We start from the raw sequence: 17,500 nt of genomic DNA, 5'->3' as shown, positions 1-17,500 counted from the left end.
TTGGTATGGTCAATCCACAGGAAACGGTAACACACGAAGTAGTGTAACGCTGCCAGGATTGGCAGTACCAATAGACATTCATGGTTGCTCAGCAACCTTCCGGCACATGGAATTATCTGGGCCCGGCGGCCTCAGGACCGAGCTTTCGGGAGGAATCCGAGTGCTTCCCCTCGTAGTCGAACTCGAACCCCGGATTTGACTGACCCACTGACTGTTATTAAAGATTGGTACCTTCCGGGTTATGTAGAAAGCTGAAATTTTGTGTGCCGATGGACATTGAAGCCAATATATATAAAAATAAAAATGACAGAACCGGTGGAAGAAATCCGTAAATGAAAATATAAATAAATGAAAATAAATACATTTTAAAAATGCAGGTGAGCGACCCAAGACCATGGGGAAGCACAAGAATTTTGTGTGCCGACAGACATCAAAGCCAATACACCGAGAAAAAAAATCACAGAACCATTAGAAAGCATATGTATATGAAAATATAAATAAATGAAAAATCAAATGCAGGTGAGCAACCCAAGACAATGGGGAAGCATGGTTTGTTATTGCTTGCACTGTTAGCATACACTGCTTGTGTGTGTATGTATACACACACACACACACACACACACACACACACACGGAGGCGACATGGGTGGTCGCTATATAATTGCATACTAGTCATACAGTTTTTGACGGATCGGGCTGAACATTTTTGACAAAGAGGTTGATTATAGTGCGCATAAAAGCACGGAAGCAGATTTTTGATTTTCGAAAAATATATATATATAAATATTTTTTGGATTTTTTCAAAAATTTTGAAGTCCCGTTGCTTTGCAACAGTGGCGTCCATAGCAACGGTGCTCAAAGGCATTCAACTAGATCCTAGTATGAACCTTCCAGGCAAGTTTCATCAAAATTGGTCGACTCCTCTGGCTTCCAGAGCTGTCCATTACATACATACAGACATAAAACCTGAGAATAACGGTAGTCTTGCGACCACCATATATATATATATATATATATATATATATATATATATATATATATATATATATATATATATATATATATATATATATATATATATATATATATATATATATATATATTGTTACGGCTGTGGAAATTCGCAATGGACCATAAAGGGTCCTTTGATCAGTTATGACGATAAGTATGTGTGTAGTTAGATTTCCCCACCGTTGTTTAGAGGGAATTTCCGTTTTCACCAGGCTGCGATCCTTTGAGATAGCCGTTTTTCTTTTCTCTGTCATTATTTTGGACCAATCATCCCCCAACAACCAAACCGCCACTACCTTCACCTCCACAACCACACCCCGCAAACATCGCCTCACCCCCATTCTCAAACGACGCCCGCCAACAACCAAACCACCACAGCAAACCCCCCACCACCTTCGCCTTTCTCCCTCCACAACCATCAACCACACCACCTGTCAACACCGAACGAGTGCACATGGATCCTTTTGGGAGAGGAAAAACGGATCAGGAGAGGTTCACGCCCCCTTTCCATCCGTCCAATGGCTGAGCGTCGGGCGGTGTGACCCCACCTCCAAACGCGAAGCATATGGATCCCTTTTTGGAGAGAGAAACGGATCAGCAGAGGTTCACGCCCCCTTTCCGTCCATCCAATGGCTGAACATCGGGCGGCGTAGCCCCGCCTCCAAACGCGATTTGATCCGTGTATTTGCATGTGCGCTCCACCCCCGGGCTATATAAGAGCGAATGCGGCGCGGCTCGAGGTGGAGTCGGAGAAGTCGGCAGTGGAGGATATACGGAGACGGACGGTGGAAAGGAAGCTCGAAGCAGGCAGTACAGACGGGGCCCAATCGACGAACGGTGTCCACGGTCGGTTCAACGACCCTCCGAGTCACGAAATTATCCGGAGCGGCGGCCTACAATTCCAGGGAATCTGGTGGGAGACGACGAACCTCCCCACATAGTGGTCTTTCTCGCCACCGATCCCCGGCCCACAATACCTTGGTTGGATAAGTGTACACCCTCCTGAGTTAATACTTGGTGGAAGCACCTTTGACAGTAATTACAGCTGTGTATCTGTTGGGATAGGTCTCGACCATCTTTGCACACCTTGATTGGACAATATTTTATCATTCTTCTGCACAAAACTGTTCAAGCTCAGTCAAGTTGAGTGGAGAGCGCTGATGGACAGCAATCTTCAAGTTAATCCACAGATTTTCGATTGGATTGAGGTCACGGCTATGACTGGGCCACTCAAGGACATTTATCTTTTTGTTTCTTTGCCACAAAAGGGCATTGTGATTGGGTAACAGATCAGTCAGGAATTGCACGGCACCACAGACAAATGGGTCATCAACTGCACCGAAGAGGAACCCACGTACTGGACGTCACGCCCAACAAACACCAAGAATTAATACTCGAAGCCTGGCATGTTAAAGAGCAGAGAGGTGGTCTAACAAACGAAACCATTGATCTTCCTATACAGTACAACATATTGGTTAAAGCAACTATAAGGGGACGGTGCAAGAGCAAGAATACAGGTTGGTTCAACACTAGTCTTGGTACACATACACTGCCACAGAAATCACCACACCACTGCAACGCACTGCTCCACACACTAACACGCCACCACACACACACACACACACACACACACACACACACACACACATACACACACACACACACACACACACCTTTCACCGGTACATGCACCACAGCACATGCAGAAAGTGCACCAACCCACACCCCCATCCCGATCAACATGCAGAACTAAAACACAGTCTTTTAACAACCCAGAGGAACTAGGTCATGCACAGTTAGCTGTGCATACACATAATCACAACACCAGATTAAAAAAAAAAAAATTAATGACCAGGAATCATTGGGAATCCAATGATGGACATTGCCACATTCTGATAACCAAAAGATGTGCGCATACTCACAAACGTGATCGGAAGTGGTTTGCTATAAATGGCCACGAGTGGTGAGCTGTGACTAACTTGGGAATGCTTGTGGACCGCAAGCGAAATGTCACCTGAGGAGGACTCTTTACTGTTTGTTAAAAACTTAGGGAGTGGAGTTTACTCGGACTATGTTCAATCTAATGGTTGGCTGTGCTGTGTCACTAAACGATGTATTGTCTCAAATCCATCAATTTAATGTCATATAAACAGGGCGTTTCAAAAAGATTGATACAACTGACTTCCTGCCATTTCTTTGTTTTTTGACCTATACCGTTTTCCTTTTCAGGGTTTGGTGGTGTTATTGTAGTATTTGTTCCCTGGGATTTCTAGCGCCGTAACTCAACTATGCCATTGACAGTGAAGCAGAAGACAAAAGTGGTGGCTCTGTGATACGAGACTAAATCATGCGGTGACACCCACCCGAAGTTCTGCCAGGAATACGAATTCAGAACATGTGATGGACCCACAAATTGTGCCATTCAACGTATTGTGAAACATTTTGAGCACAAGGGTACAGTGCCAACCAGAGTAAAGGCAACAGTGACAACAGCAGGATGGTGACGATCAACGGTGAGCGCTATCAGGCCATGCTCCAGAAGTTCCATAATGATCTCGCCCAAAAAGGTCACCCCAAACCAGCTCAGCATGACCTGGTTTATGCAGGATGGTGCACCCACGGCATACTGCTGGTGACACCATCACTTTCCTGCAGAAGTTCTTCAGCAAACACCTCATTGCCCTGGGTACTGCTCATGACTGGGCACCCGAGAGCCCAGACTTGAACCCTCTGGACTACTGGTTCTGGGGGACTACCAAGGGCTCTGTCTATGCCAACAACCCTGCCTCACTGGATGATCTCAAGTGTGTCGTCACACTACCTCCAGGTAGTGCCACATGAAACCTACAGGAAAGTTGGACAGAACTTTGGAGTCAGGATCAATGCCTGTCTGAATGAGGGGGAGGGGAGGGCGATGGAAAGTAAATGGAGTCCATCTCTCACCCTTCACTCGACAGCCAAATGTTAGATTCGGTGCCACCCTAACCACCACCGTCTCCGGGGTTACAACGCCGGCTGGTTCGGCACAATTCTCGGGTTATACGTCTCGAACCACGATACCAAAATACACCTGTACCTTGCCAGCTGGGGAAATATACCCCGGTTACAGACTGGCTTTGTCAGAGACCGAGCGGAGTCTACCAATCTGTAACCATTTTCGTATTTATATCCAAATCGAGCGGATCGTTCCTCGACGCGGCACGAATTAATTCAAAGCGGCAACTTCATACGAATCAGCCAGATTTATTGGGGACATCGGGGAACACGACACAAGCAAAGCATTCACGACAATGTTATAATTAATCTATAACCCATTCTTAACTAGGGAGCTACGGATTATGGGTTTCGAAGGGGACTCTAACGAGATAAGCCTTAAACGACATGCAGACAAGACATGGACAGCATGCAGACAAGAGAGAGTACTTGATGATGTTTCATGGACAAGAGGAGAGGAAAGTGTCAAAAGCCCGAATGCGGCTCGTGACAAGCCGATTTCAATGGATTCGAGCACCAAGCTCGAACACGCTGCGTGACAAAATGGAGGCATCGTCCATTTGTCGCAGACCTCACGCACGCACTCTCGCGCGTTCAGACCCCACAAGGTCGACTGCACCAGAGCGAAAGATCCACAGTGGTATGCTCCAGCTGGCTTCTCACAAGGTCCTGCATACAAGTTCAGGCCTGGCCTGTTCACCAGGCCTCCTTCACGAAGCAGATCGCAGACAGACACAGCCGTTCCCTACACAGCAGATCACGACTCCCACCAGTTGTTTCTCATCCAGCCGAGGGCAGACAGACCTCATGCAGTCCTTTCCCTGCCTTTCCTTCAGCCCTGGCTCGCTTCTCAAGGCCACAGAAGGCAGACCCGGCGCGCCCAGGTTCAGTTCCTCTCTCTGCCGATTGCACCACTGGCTTTCCTTTTTTTGCTCTCCTCGAAGCCCGAGCACGCCTCAAAGTCGACTGCAGTTTTTTTTACTTCTCCAGTTTCACTTCCTCTTTTCGGCACTTGTGGCCTCTCAGTTTCACTTCCTCTTTTCAGCACTCATGGCCTCTCAGTTTCACTTCCTCTTTTCTGGCCACTCCCCCTCTCAGCGTTGGATGGGGACTATTGTCCCGAGAGAGGAAGGAAGTAGAATCTCTCGGTCCACCACCACTGCACAAACAAATAGCCTGTGACAGCTCCCGACACATGTAATGTCAAATTACCAAACAACCTGGCTAAACATGCATTTAATGGGGAATCTGGGCTCATCCTATATTTAGTAACACACCAAGGGCCATTTCCACAACAAAATATATATATATATATATATCCCTCGACTTTTGTCACATTTTGGTGCGTTCGAGCCTGAATTCAAAATGAATTATATTTAAAAAAATTTGCACCGATCTTCACAAAATACCCTATAATGAGAAAGTGAAACATATTTTTAGAAATTTTTTCAAATTAATTAAAAACGAAAAGCTGAAATGTGACGTCAAGTATTCAGCCTCCCCGAGTCAATACTTTGTAGCAGTGCCGATGGCAGTGATTGCAGCTTCGAGTCTTCTTGGGTATGTCTATCAGCTTTGCACATCTGGATTTGGGGATTTTCTCACATTCTTTCTTGCAGATTTGCTTAAGCTCTGTCAAGTCGGATGGGGAGTGGTGAACAGCAATCTGACAACTCTCCCATAAAGCCTAGATTTGTGAAGTGCTGCAGAGATTGTTGGCCTTCCGGCAGGTTCTTCCATCTCAGCCAAGGAACTCTGTAGTTCTATCAGAGAGGCCATTGGGTTCTTGCTCACCTCCCTGACCAATTGCTCAGTTTGGTCAGACCGCCAGCTCAAGGAAGAATCTGGGTAGTTCCATATTTTTTCCATTTCCTAATGATGTCGCTTACTGGGCTATTGGGAACTTTCAACACTCGAGAAATTGTTTTATACCCTTCCCCACATCTATGCCTCCTCACAATTCAATCTCTTAGTTCTCTGGACAATTCCTTGGACTTCATGGTGGAGTTTCTACTTTGACATGCACTGTCAACTGTGGGACCTCGTATAGAAAGGTGCGTTTCTTTCTAAATCATGTCTAATCAATTGAATTGGCCACAGGTGGACTCCAATCAAGTTGTCTAATCTCATGGATGGATGGATGGATGGATGGAAGGATGTTTCAGTCTCCTTGAGATGGAAACATCTCAAGGATGATTCAAGGAAAATGGATGCACCTGATCTCAATTTGAAGTATCATGGCAAAGGGGTTGGACACTTATTGACGCAAGACATTTCAGTTTTTCATTTTTAATTAATTTGTAAAAATTTCTAAAAACATGTTTGCACTTTGTCATTATGGGGTATTTTGTTTATATCAGCGACTGGGGGGTAATAAGCCATTCGAGTATCCTGCGTCGGAGTGGCTACACGTCCGTGACTGTAATCCTTAGCCAAATGAAACTGGATCGTGCAGCCCAATGCACCTCAAGGCATGAAAGGAATGGTTACTTATTTATTGACACAAACAACCACACACACACTTTTTTTAAAATATAGAATCAAGCCAAAACAGAGCATTACCACAGCCACGGCTTTGCCATCCTCGTTGATGCGTACAAGTCCCAAGAAGATGTTCTGCAGTTTAATGAGGAACGAGTCAGGGTACACAGCCCAGTCTTCCCATGCACGAAAACATGCAAGTACCCTTTGCTGGATGGATCAGGGCAGGGCAGAGGCAAATGTGGGGTGAGGGAATAAATAACAATGTATATATATATATATATATATATATATATATATACATATATATATATATATAAATGAAAATCTTAAAAATTGCTCTCAACTAAGCCCACAAGCTTTCCTTACTTCCAAGTACCACTGAATATAATCAACAAACAGGATCTAGTCACAAATAGCACAATAACATCAGACCACCAATTCCCACTCAAACTGGTAATGCTTTTCAAGACCTTGAACTGCTCTGCCTGAAGACGGGACTGGATACACTTATAGACCTCATGGATATCTGTGAAGATCTGCGGCAGCTTTCCTTCAAAGCTATGGAAAAGGCGTATAAGGGGGATTGCGCGTCAGTAGATACAACCCTTGTTTATGAAGAAGAATCTTTATTTTAAAAATTATTGTTTTTAAGTCACAGCACATGAGTGGAATGTTGATTATATTGAAGGTGAAGAAGTGTATGTAAACTCACTATTTGCGGTAGTAAGAAGCGTTGACCACCTTGGCGCAGGAGTTGTGCAGAATGTCCGAGACCAGGTAAAGCCGCGCAATCTGCACACAGCACGCAACAAATACCAGCTCACCATGCACTGACAAATTCACATGCAGAAAGAACATACAACTCACACCTCCCTCTTTCTCAATTCCTGTGCTCTCCAGCCAATATCTGGAACCTTTTTGGGTAGAGGCGTCTGTAAGATGGAAAGCGACTCGGCAATGCACTCCACGACCTCCTCTGCAGCTTCTGCATGTGTGAGGCAAAATGCCATCACCTCTGCAATCTCCATCCGCCGTGTGGTCAACCCCCGCAGAAGGCTCTCCAACTGGTCACGTTCCCTTGGGGAAGTGGATCATAAGATTGGGACATGAATGCAGATATTTCCGGGATCAAAACAAGTACATTACACAACCACCTTGAAAAACTTACTCGTCCTTGAGAGAGCCCTTTTTGCCCTCCTCCTCCTGCTCCATAAAAAGTGACTCCAGCTCTTCGGGCATGCCCTGCAAGTAAGGGTTCATGGGCGGTGGACGCCAGACTGAGCCTCCCTCAAACATGCGGAACTCCACAGTGCGCCATCGTGTCGCAGAATCGCCCTACAAAGGCAACAGCACACAGGGAAAGTACACCCAAGTTAGGGAATTCCAAGGGAGATCTGCACAGTCCAAATGATGCTATATAGTGGGATAAAACAGCTATAAGAATCATGGTGCTTAAAGTTCAGATTTATTAGCTTGTATGGTTAATTGATCGGCCATGTGTTGAAGTAGACGAAGGGCCTTTGTCGAAGAAAATGCCAGCTTCGAGAGAAGCATTTCAATAATTTAAGCATGACAGAATAATGTGTCATATTCCAAACAACACCAGAACAATTCTTTGCAACATCATTACAGGTGAGATGAGATGAGATAATGTTACTTTTAAATGAAGTATGGGTCAAAACGAAATAGTATGTCGTCCAGGGTTAGGTGACGACGATGCAGGGAAGAGATAACAATGATCCTCGATCACAGAAAGAGAACCAACATGAGCGACAATTTCTTTACAACGCACGTTCCCCCTCGGTCCCAATGAATGTACGTTTATTTGGGCGGTGTATAATGGCACATTTGGTGCCAAAATAATAAAAAAAATAACACGATGTACATACATGAAGCAAAAACATGGGGCCTACGTCTGGCCATCCCCCAAGCAGATGCCTGGACCATCCCCATCTCCTTGAGATGCTGATCAACATGCTGCAACCACAAAGCACGTGGTAGGCACGTGGTCGGCCCATTGGCCTCCTCAACTAATGAGGCTTCCTCGCTGAGAGAATCTGGTGAGCAGGATCAATGTCAGGGAAATGAGATATGTCCTTACAACCACAGCTGACGCTCACGGACTATACAGGGAACAAATCTCTTCTAAGTCTCTCTTTGCAACCACTCGTTGGACACAAAGTCTGACCAGCAATAGCCAAAGATTCTCCGAAGAGACATGGTACCGAAGGAGATAAGTCTCCGTCTCAGATCCCTGATCAGAGTTCAAGTCTCACATCCATAGAGCAAGACAGAATGCACCAAGGACTTAAAGATTTGGACTTTTGTCCTTCTGCATAGGTTCCGTCAAGCCAGCATCCCATGACCCAGTAGATCCATAACTCCCAGGTCCGAAGCAGACATCTATTGACCTCTGGCTCACAACATGCCAAGACATGAATATCACTGCCAAGGTAAGTGAACCTCTCTGACCTCAACATCCTCACCACGAGCAGGTATAGACAAGGTAGCAGCATCCAATATGTTATTGAAAGAATGGATCTCAGTTATAACCAAAGAAACCCATAAACCCAACGGCTTTGACTCCTCATTCAGTGCCACGAGGGCCCCCATAAGGATATCCAGAGACTCCGCAAAGATGAATGAATCACCTGCGAAATCAAGGTCAGAGATCTTGACATTCCCAAACGATCCACCGCAGCTTGATCTCTCCGACATCCTCCCCAGAATCCAGTCCGAACAAGTGCTGAAAAGTGGGTGGGCCAGTACACACCCCTGATGAACTCCAGTAACTGGAAATGTCAGAGATGGAACCACCATACCTCACAGCACTCTCAGTAACAGAGTATAATTCAGAAATCAGATTGATCGGTTTTGGTGGCACCCGAAGAAGACCAAGAATCCTCCAGAGGACATCCCGATTGACTGAATCGAACGCTTTGCAGTGATAAATATAGGCTGCAAGCAGTCCCTGCATGAAACTCTAATCAGCGTTCTTTGAGGATCAAAGAGCAAGGATACTGTCACTCGTTGACCTCTTTGGTGTAAAGCCCGACTGCCTTGGACATTAGTGCACAAGCAGATGGTGGCGAACGCTATCAAGAATTATCCGAGCAAAGACCAAGCCCGGCACTGAGAGCCCATCACACCTCGGTAGATGTTGCAGTCCTGGCGATCACTCTTCCCTTTCGAGAGAGGGAGAACAAGGCCCCTCTTCCAGTCAGTTGGTACGATGCCTGTGTTCCAGACAGGGCACACAACTGCATGCAATGACATGAGTACAGCATTTCCAGCAGCCTTGAGAAGTTCAGCATGGAATCGGTAGATCTTAGGAGATTTAGCCCCTTTTAACTGGTTCACCGCAGCCTGTTTCAACAGTTTAAGGTGGTTCGCAGTTGATCGGAGGGTCAGCAATAGTAACAGTTACACCACCGATGTCCAACTCAACAGCTGATGGGTCAGCCTTGGACAGCCGCTCAAAGTAACCACTCTGACCTGACCGTTCAAAGTCCCTCTCTCTAACCAGCCCAGCGGGGCTTCACTTCAGACTTCTCTGTCAAGAGCCCACCACCCTCCGCTCTAATTGCAGTACACCGAAGGATTGGCTTGGAGAATAGCAATGCACAAATTCCTCTATAAGCAGGATGAGAATCACTTGACCTCAGGTGATGCTCTACCCCTTCACAGAAACCTCGCTCATCGGCATCCTCATCTGCCCAAAGCGCATGTACACAGATTTACGTCAACTCCCTGAACAGCTCAGCTCTGCCATCAAGTCCCTTGGGAGACAAAGTTCTTCTTCAAGACATCCTCCGGCAGCATCAATGATGGAAGTCGTGAAGGTACTCAAGAACTCTTCAGGATTCCCCAAAACACTCAATCCACCCCCCACCCCCCGCCCAAATCCCCACTCAGCATGTTCGCAAATGCCCCCCCCACCCTCCACGCAAATCCCCACTCAGCATGTTCGCAAACCCCCCCCAAATCCCCACTCAGCATGTTTGCAAACCCCCCCAAATCCCCACTCAGCATGTTCGCAAACCCCTCCCCCCAAATCCCCACTCAGCATGTTCGCACCCCCCCCCCCCGGCGACACTCTCATCCTTGAGCTTGCAAACATCCAACCGAGGCTGGGATGGGTACCATTCTGCTGGATTGAAGCTGCAAGTTCAGAGTTTCCACAACAAGCCTGTGGTCGGTATTGAGGAACTGAGCACTCCAGTACACCCTGAAGTTATGAATCACCCATCAGCGAGCACATGGTCAGTCTCCTTTGCCACACCACCAGCGTTGGAATACCCAGTCCAGCGATGAGCCTGTGGGTGCTGAAACCATGAACCAGCCACCCTGACTCCATAAGCTCTTGCAAAGTCAAGGAACTTTGTGCTATGCTGGTTCACAGCTCCAGACCCATGGGGACCTACACGTCTCATAACCATCCCTATCAGTTCCAGTAGATGTATTGAAATCCCCCAAGACTAGAAGAATATCTTATCTGCGGCACTGATCAACCACAGACTCAAGCACGACAGAGAATGCCTCCTTCACAGTGAGATCATTCACCTCAGTCGGAGCATGTGGAGACACCAGGGAAATGACACCCAAGGAGCAACGAATCCTCAGTGCCTCAGATTAACCCAAGGAGACCACCATCTGGTGGATGACACCTCAGCACCACCCCGACACATACTATCGCATTCCGATCCAGGAAGGTTTCCCCGTGCTTTTCCTCCTATCGTCAAAGAATGGGGGTTGTGAAGGCTTTCCCTAATCCCATCATCTGGAGATCTGCCCTGCGAAGGGCAGCTGCACAGAAGGTACTCCCACAGAGTGGGTTTTCAGTTTTCTTTGTGTTTTTTTTATGTTTTGAGGAATGAAGTGTGTTACTGTGGCTGGAGTGCAATTCCTGCCACCAACCTCCAAGGAAAGAGGAAACCCAACTGCAGGAGGATGTCCACAGACACAGTTGGGCATGAGATAGGGATGGCCGTTTGCTCACAAGGAGCTCCTCCACCCTTTGACAGGTTTTGTTTTTAATCCTGCTGGGTGTAGATATCCACACACCCTCCTTCCCAAGTCGAAAAAGGTCATAACTGTGTGGAAAAAAAAATTGACAAAACGCCCTGAATCTCGAACTTGTTCTGCAGCTTATCATAATAAAGCCGTGTACGGTGTACCAAGTTCGAGGTGAATAAGTTAAAGGGTATGGGAAAAAGTTCTGAAAAACCACAGGTGGGATGGACGGCCAGACAGACAGAGCAAACTTATCGTCCAATTGGGTGAAACCAATTGGGGACTAATAAGCAGCATAAAAAAAAATTGCTGATATCGGAAACATGACGCGAAGAGTCACCAAGTTCAACAGAGAAATAAGATCTTCCTTACAAGCACCAAAGACAAAGTGTACAATACCCCTGGAGGCATACAGTAAGAGGGAAATAAATGGTCCAACACATGAGAAGTAGGACGATTAGTCTTTTCCTGCAGTGTGTGTGTGTGTGTGTGTGTGTGTGTGTGTGTGTGTGTGTGTGTGTGTGTGTGTGTGTGTGTGTGTGTGTATATATATATATATATATATATATATATATATATATATATATATATATATATATATATATATATATAAAAAACAGTGGGGAGAACAAGTATTTGATACACTGCCGATTTTGCAGGTTTTCCCACTTACAAAGCACATAGAGGTCTGTGATTTTTATCATAGGTACACTTCAACTGTGAAAGACGGAATCTAAAACAAAAATCCTGAAAATCACATTGTATGATTTTTAAATAATTAATTTGCATTTTATTGCATGAAATAAGTATTTGATACATCAGAAAAACAGAACTTAATATTTGGTACAGAAACCTTTGTTTGCAATTACAGAGATCAGACGTTTCCTATAGTTCTTAATCAGGTTTGCACAGACTGCAGCAGGGATTTTGGCCCACTCCTCCATACAGATGTTCTCCAGATCCTTCAGGTTTCGGGGCTGTCGCTGGGCAACACAGACTTTCAGCTCCCTCCAAAGATTTTCTATTGGGTTCAGGTCTGGAGACTGGCTCGGCCACTCCAGGACCTTGAGATGCTTCTTACGGAGCCACTCCTTAGTTACCCTGGCTGTGTGTTTCGGGTCGTTGTCATGCTGGAAGACCCAGCCACGCCCCATCTTCAATGCTCTTGTTGAGCGAAGGAGGTTGTTTGCCAAGATCTCACGATACATGGCCCCATCCATCCTCCCCTCAATACGGTGCAGTCGTCCTGTCCCCTTTGCAGAAAAGCATCTCCAAAGAATGATGTTTCCACCTCCATGCTTCACGGTTGGGATGGTGTTCTTGGGGTTGTACTCATCCTTCTTCTTCCTCCAAACACGGCGAGTGGAGTTTAAACCAAAAAGCTCTATTTTGGTCTCATGGGACCAGATGACCTTCTCCCATTCCTCCTCTGGATCATCCAGATGGTCATTGGGAAACTTCAGACGGGCCTGGACATGCTCTGGCTTGAGCAGAGGGACCTTGCGTGCGCTGCAGGATTTTAATCCATGACAGCGTAGTGTGTTACTTATGGTTTTCTTTGATACTGTGGTCCCAGCTCTCTTCAGGTCATTGACCAGGCCCTGCCGTGTAGTTCTGGGCTGATCCCTCACCTTTCTCATGATCACTGAGGCTCCACGAGGTGAGATCTTGCATGGAGCACCAGACCGAGGGAGATTGACTGATCTTGAACTTCTTCCATTTTCTAATAATTGCGCCAACAGTTGTTGCCTTCTCACCAAGCTGCTTGCCGATTGTCCTGTAGCCCATCCCAGCCTTGTGCAAGTCTACAATTTTGTTCCTGATGTCCTGAGACAGCTCTCTGGTCTTGCCCATTGTGGAGAGGTTGGAGTCTGATTGATCGAGTGTGGACAGCTGTCTTTTATGCAGATAACGAGTTCAAACAGGTGCAGTTAATACAGGTAATGAGTGGAGAATGGGAGGGCTTCTTAAAGACAAAACTAACAGGTCTGTGAGAGCCGGAATTCTTACTGGTTGGTAGATATTTCATGCAATAAAATGCAAATTAATTATTTAAAAATCATACAATGTGATTTTCAGGATTTTTGTTTTAGATTCCGTCTTTCACAGTTGAAGTGTACCTATGATAAAAATTACAGACCTCTACGTGCTTTGTAAGTGGGAAAACCTGCAAAATCGGCAGCGTATCAAATACTTGTTCTCCCCACTGTGTGTGTGTGTGTATGTGTATGTGTATGTGTATGTGTATGTGTATGTGTGTATGTATGTGTGTATGTATGTGTGTGTATGTGTGTGTATGTGTATGTGTGTGTATGTATGTGTGTGTATGTGTATGTATGTGTATGTGTGTGTGTGTGTGTGTGTGTGTGTATGTGTATGTGTATGTGTATGTGTATGTGTATGTGTATGTGTATGTGTATGTGTATGTGTATGTGTATGTGTATGTGGATGTGTATGTGTATGTGTATGTGTGTGTGAATATGTGTGTGTGTGTGTGTGTGTGTGTGGATGTGTATGTGTATGTGTATGTGTGTGTGTATGTGGATGTGTGTGTGGATGTGTATGTGTATGTGTATGTGTATGTGTATGTGTATGTGTATGTGTAAGTATATATATATATATATATATATATATATATATATATATATATATATATATATATATATATATATATATATATATATATATATATATATATATATATATATATATATATATATATATATATATATATATATATATATATATATATATATATATATATATATATATATATATATATATATATATAGTTGTGGGCCGGAGGTCCGGTGGCGAGAAGGAGCGCTAGGTGGGGAAAGTTACGTCGTCTCCCATCAGACTCCCGGAATTGTATGCCGTCGCCCACGGACAATCCCGTGAGGTGGCGGGTCGCTTCACCAACCATGGACGCCAATACCTCCACCGCATAGCATAGGGTCTTTTTGTCTGGAACCAATTTACCTAATTAACCACACGGTGTCGTCTACCAGGGAACCACGCCCTTGGTACATCTTGCCCGAACGGGATCACTCTTCCAACTACCAACTACCTTTCCGGTTCGGATGCAGCCGAGCGGAACGACCAAGAACGTACAAGCTTGGATGAACCGATAATTATCGGGGATAAAGACCAGCTAAACTTAGATCCGAACCATGCTGGACACCAATGAAGGAAAAGACGAAAACTAACTGGGAACATTTCTAATAATGGTTTATTTATCATTTATTGGACCAGACTGTGGATGTGTAGAGGGGACGTAGCTTAGCTACGTAGTGTTAAAAGGAACGTGCTGTAGTTTAAGGGATTACGTGGGAGCACGAGTTCGTTAAGGGAAGTAGTGAGCAGGATGGCAGGATTCAGCGGTGTGTGTGTTGAAGAGTTGGTGAGTTGTGTGGAGACGTGTTGAGTGAGTGAGGCCAGCGGGTCTGTGTGAATGGAGCGAATGTGGAATGCATGGTGCGATGAGTGATTGGGGGGAGGAGTGACTCCCGCCCAAGGGACTCTGGGGTCAGTGTAAAGTGAGTTAGCTGGGGTAGTCAAATTAACAAAAATGGAAGTCGTTTTGTTGTTGGTGGGAAAGTAGGCTCGAATCCATTTTGGAGGGGTGCAGGAGCCCTGTTGACGGGCTGGGAGCGTGGCTGCGAAAGGTGAGTATCGTTGAGTGGGTACCCCGGGCACCGGGCTAGTCGGCCGCGGTAGGCCAAGGGCCCATGGGGGGCTGGGAAAGCGTAGTGGGCACGGGTGCGCCCGCATGATGCGGGGGCCCGGGCCGCCATTAGCCGTGTGGGCAGTGTTGTGGGCACGGGTGACCCTCGGAAAGGGGCCCGGGAAGCCAGCCTGCCACGTGAGCGTTTCAGGGGAGTCACCAGGGAGGGCACTACCCAGTGTTTAGGGAGCTGGTAGGCTCGGAGGCAGTGTAGTGCCCGGGGGTGCCATCTTCGGAGAATCGGCAGAGAGTCGTGCCTACCAAGGGAGCCACGCGTCCCAGCCGTGAGACCGTGTGAGGGCACGGGAAGAAAATTGGGGGGCGAGGCCCGAAATTGTGAGGACACAAACACAGGCGACGGGAATCTGGGTTGTTAGAACCAGTAGATTAAGCGAGAGGCGCTTGTTGAAAGCCCCGGGGTAGTTTAAAGGTTAATGGTAAGGGTGGATTAGGAAGTGTACCCCTCCGCACCATCCATCCCTTCGCTCTCGTTGTGGGCCGCTGGACCCACTTTGGGTTAAAGATCGCTGAAGTCTGGGGAGGCCATCCGGAGGCTTGAGTTGGGCCTCGACACAAGACGCTTGCTCTCCCTTATTCCCCTCTGGGAAGGGAACGTAGGGTGGGAGTAGGCTAGGGAACGATAGGTTGGCCAAACAATGACGATAAAGGGGGTTAGGGGACGAGTTCTAGTAGGGAGTAAAAAAGAAATGAAAATAAAAACAGAAAAATTAGTTGGGGCTAAATTGAGGTTTTACAAATTAAGGGAGTGGGTATTGACAGTGACAGGCAAAGGCGATAGGTGGGAGGGAGACAGGTAGGTAGGTCTGATCCCGCCTTTTGAGTGGCCAGCACCACCGCACTCCCTCCACCAACCTGCACTGCACGGCGAGAGGCCGGCCAACTTCGTCTGCGGCTGTGCTTCAAGGCCTGTGCCGGTCGGATCGTCCGCCGGCTGTGTTTGCCTGCAGCGGCCCTGTTCTGCTGGCTTTGTATGCCTGTTCACCTTTGCCATGCCATGCCTACTGCCCTCACCAGTTTGCCCCACCCCCCGGTTCTGTTTTGATTTGACCCCCCCTTGTTCATTGCCATGTGCGCCAGGATCGTCGTCGCAAGCTGCAATAACTGTCCTGTTGGCAGCTACAACACGGGCCTGCAGTGGCGGCCCGTGCGCCGGTTGACTTTTACCTTTACTTCCTGCAGAGTCAATTGATCCTGGGCCATGGTTCGTGTAAATTTTGTAAGGTTAAGTTGTACTGTAAATATGAGTGTGCCCCCGGCATGTCTGTCTCGCGCCGGCAATTTTATTTGTCGTCCGTGTGAGTGGGTTTGTTTCGTTAGTTACTCAGCCCTCAGGTTATTTCTTTTGGGGACACGAATAACATAAATGTCACACTCAGGGATCCGAAGGTAAAACGTACTCGGGGAGAACGACACATGATGGCACACGAAAATTTGACGACTCGGGATGAGTCTGTAAAAAGGGGAGGGGGTAGTGTTACGGCTGTGGAAATTCGCATTACACCATGAAGGGCCCGTAGGTGAGATATCTCGAAGTACATGTGTAGTTAGCCCCAAACCCGTTGTGTAGAGGGAATTTATGCGATTCATCCGGGCTGCGACGCTTTGAGTAAGCCATTTTTTCTGTTCTATCTTTATTTTGAACCAACCACATCTCAACCGCCATCACACAACAACCACGCCACTGCCACCATCTACGCTCCCACATCATCCCATCACCGCCATTCCCAAACGGCACCATAACCATCAAACCACCCCCGAAAACCCTCCACCACCTTCACCTCTCTCCTTCTACGGCCATTCCCGCACCACCTGTGAACACTGAACGTCGGGCTGTCTCGGGCCCGTTCGGCGATTGGTGCCGAGCGCACCGAGCCGCGAGCGCAAATGGCGGCCTTTCCGAGAGGAAAATTCGGATTAAAAACGCTACACGCCCACTTCTCCTCTGTCCAATTAGCGAGCGCGGGGCGGCTTGGCCCCGCCTCCAAGCGTGTGTATGTGAAGTCCGTATATGCAAATTTTAGGATCAGGAGAGCTTCACGCCCATTTTTGCCTGACCAATGGCTGACCGGGGGGGGGGGCGTGGCCCCGCCTCCAATCGCGTTCTGATCCTAAAATTTGCATCTTCGCTTCTCCTGCCCGCCTATAAAAAGGCGAGCGCAAGGCAAATTGAGAGTCGAGTCGGACGGGTGAGGAGAGTGCGGAACTGAGAAGAGTTGCAGGAAGAGTTGAGTTCTGGAGTTGCCTGAAGAG

General features: G+C 46.9%; 1 protein-coding gene across 1 annotated transcript in view; it reads right to left on the bottom strand.

The window, feature by feature from the left end:
• U2SURP (U2 snRNP associated SURP domain containing) overlaps positions 1 to 17,500 on the bottom strand; it is a 92,545-nt gene that overhangs the window by 26,880 nt on the left and 48,165 nt on the right. The window contains exons 13-17 of the mRNA XM_085896887.1: positions 7,658 to 7,824; positions 7,404 to 7,566; positions 7,202 to 7,281; positions 6,960 to 7,047; positions 6,568 to 6,696 (exon numbers count right to left, since the gene is read on the bottom strand). Of these exons, the coding sequence (XP_085753013.1) occupies positions 6,568 to 6,696; positions 6,960 to 7,047; positions 7,202 to 7,281; positions 7,404 to 7,566; positions 7,658 to 7,824 (627 nt within the window). The remainder of the gene's footprint in view (positions 1 to 6,567; positions 6,697 to 6,959; positions 7,048 to 7,201; positions 7,282 to 7,403; positions 7,567 to 7,657; positions 7,825 to 17,500) is intronic.

The sequence above is a fragment of the Eptatretus burgeri genome, chromosome 10 (assembly GCF_056783735.1).
Source record: "Eptatretus burgeri isolate ZD-2024b chromosome 10, Ebu_testis_v1, whole genome shotgun sequence".
NCBI classification, from domain to species: Eukaryota; Metazoa; Chordata; class Myxini; order Myxiniformes; family Myxinidae; genus Eptatretus; species Eptatretus burgeri.
This window is presented reverse-complemented; position numbering and strand designations above follow the sequence as displayed.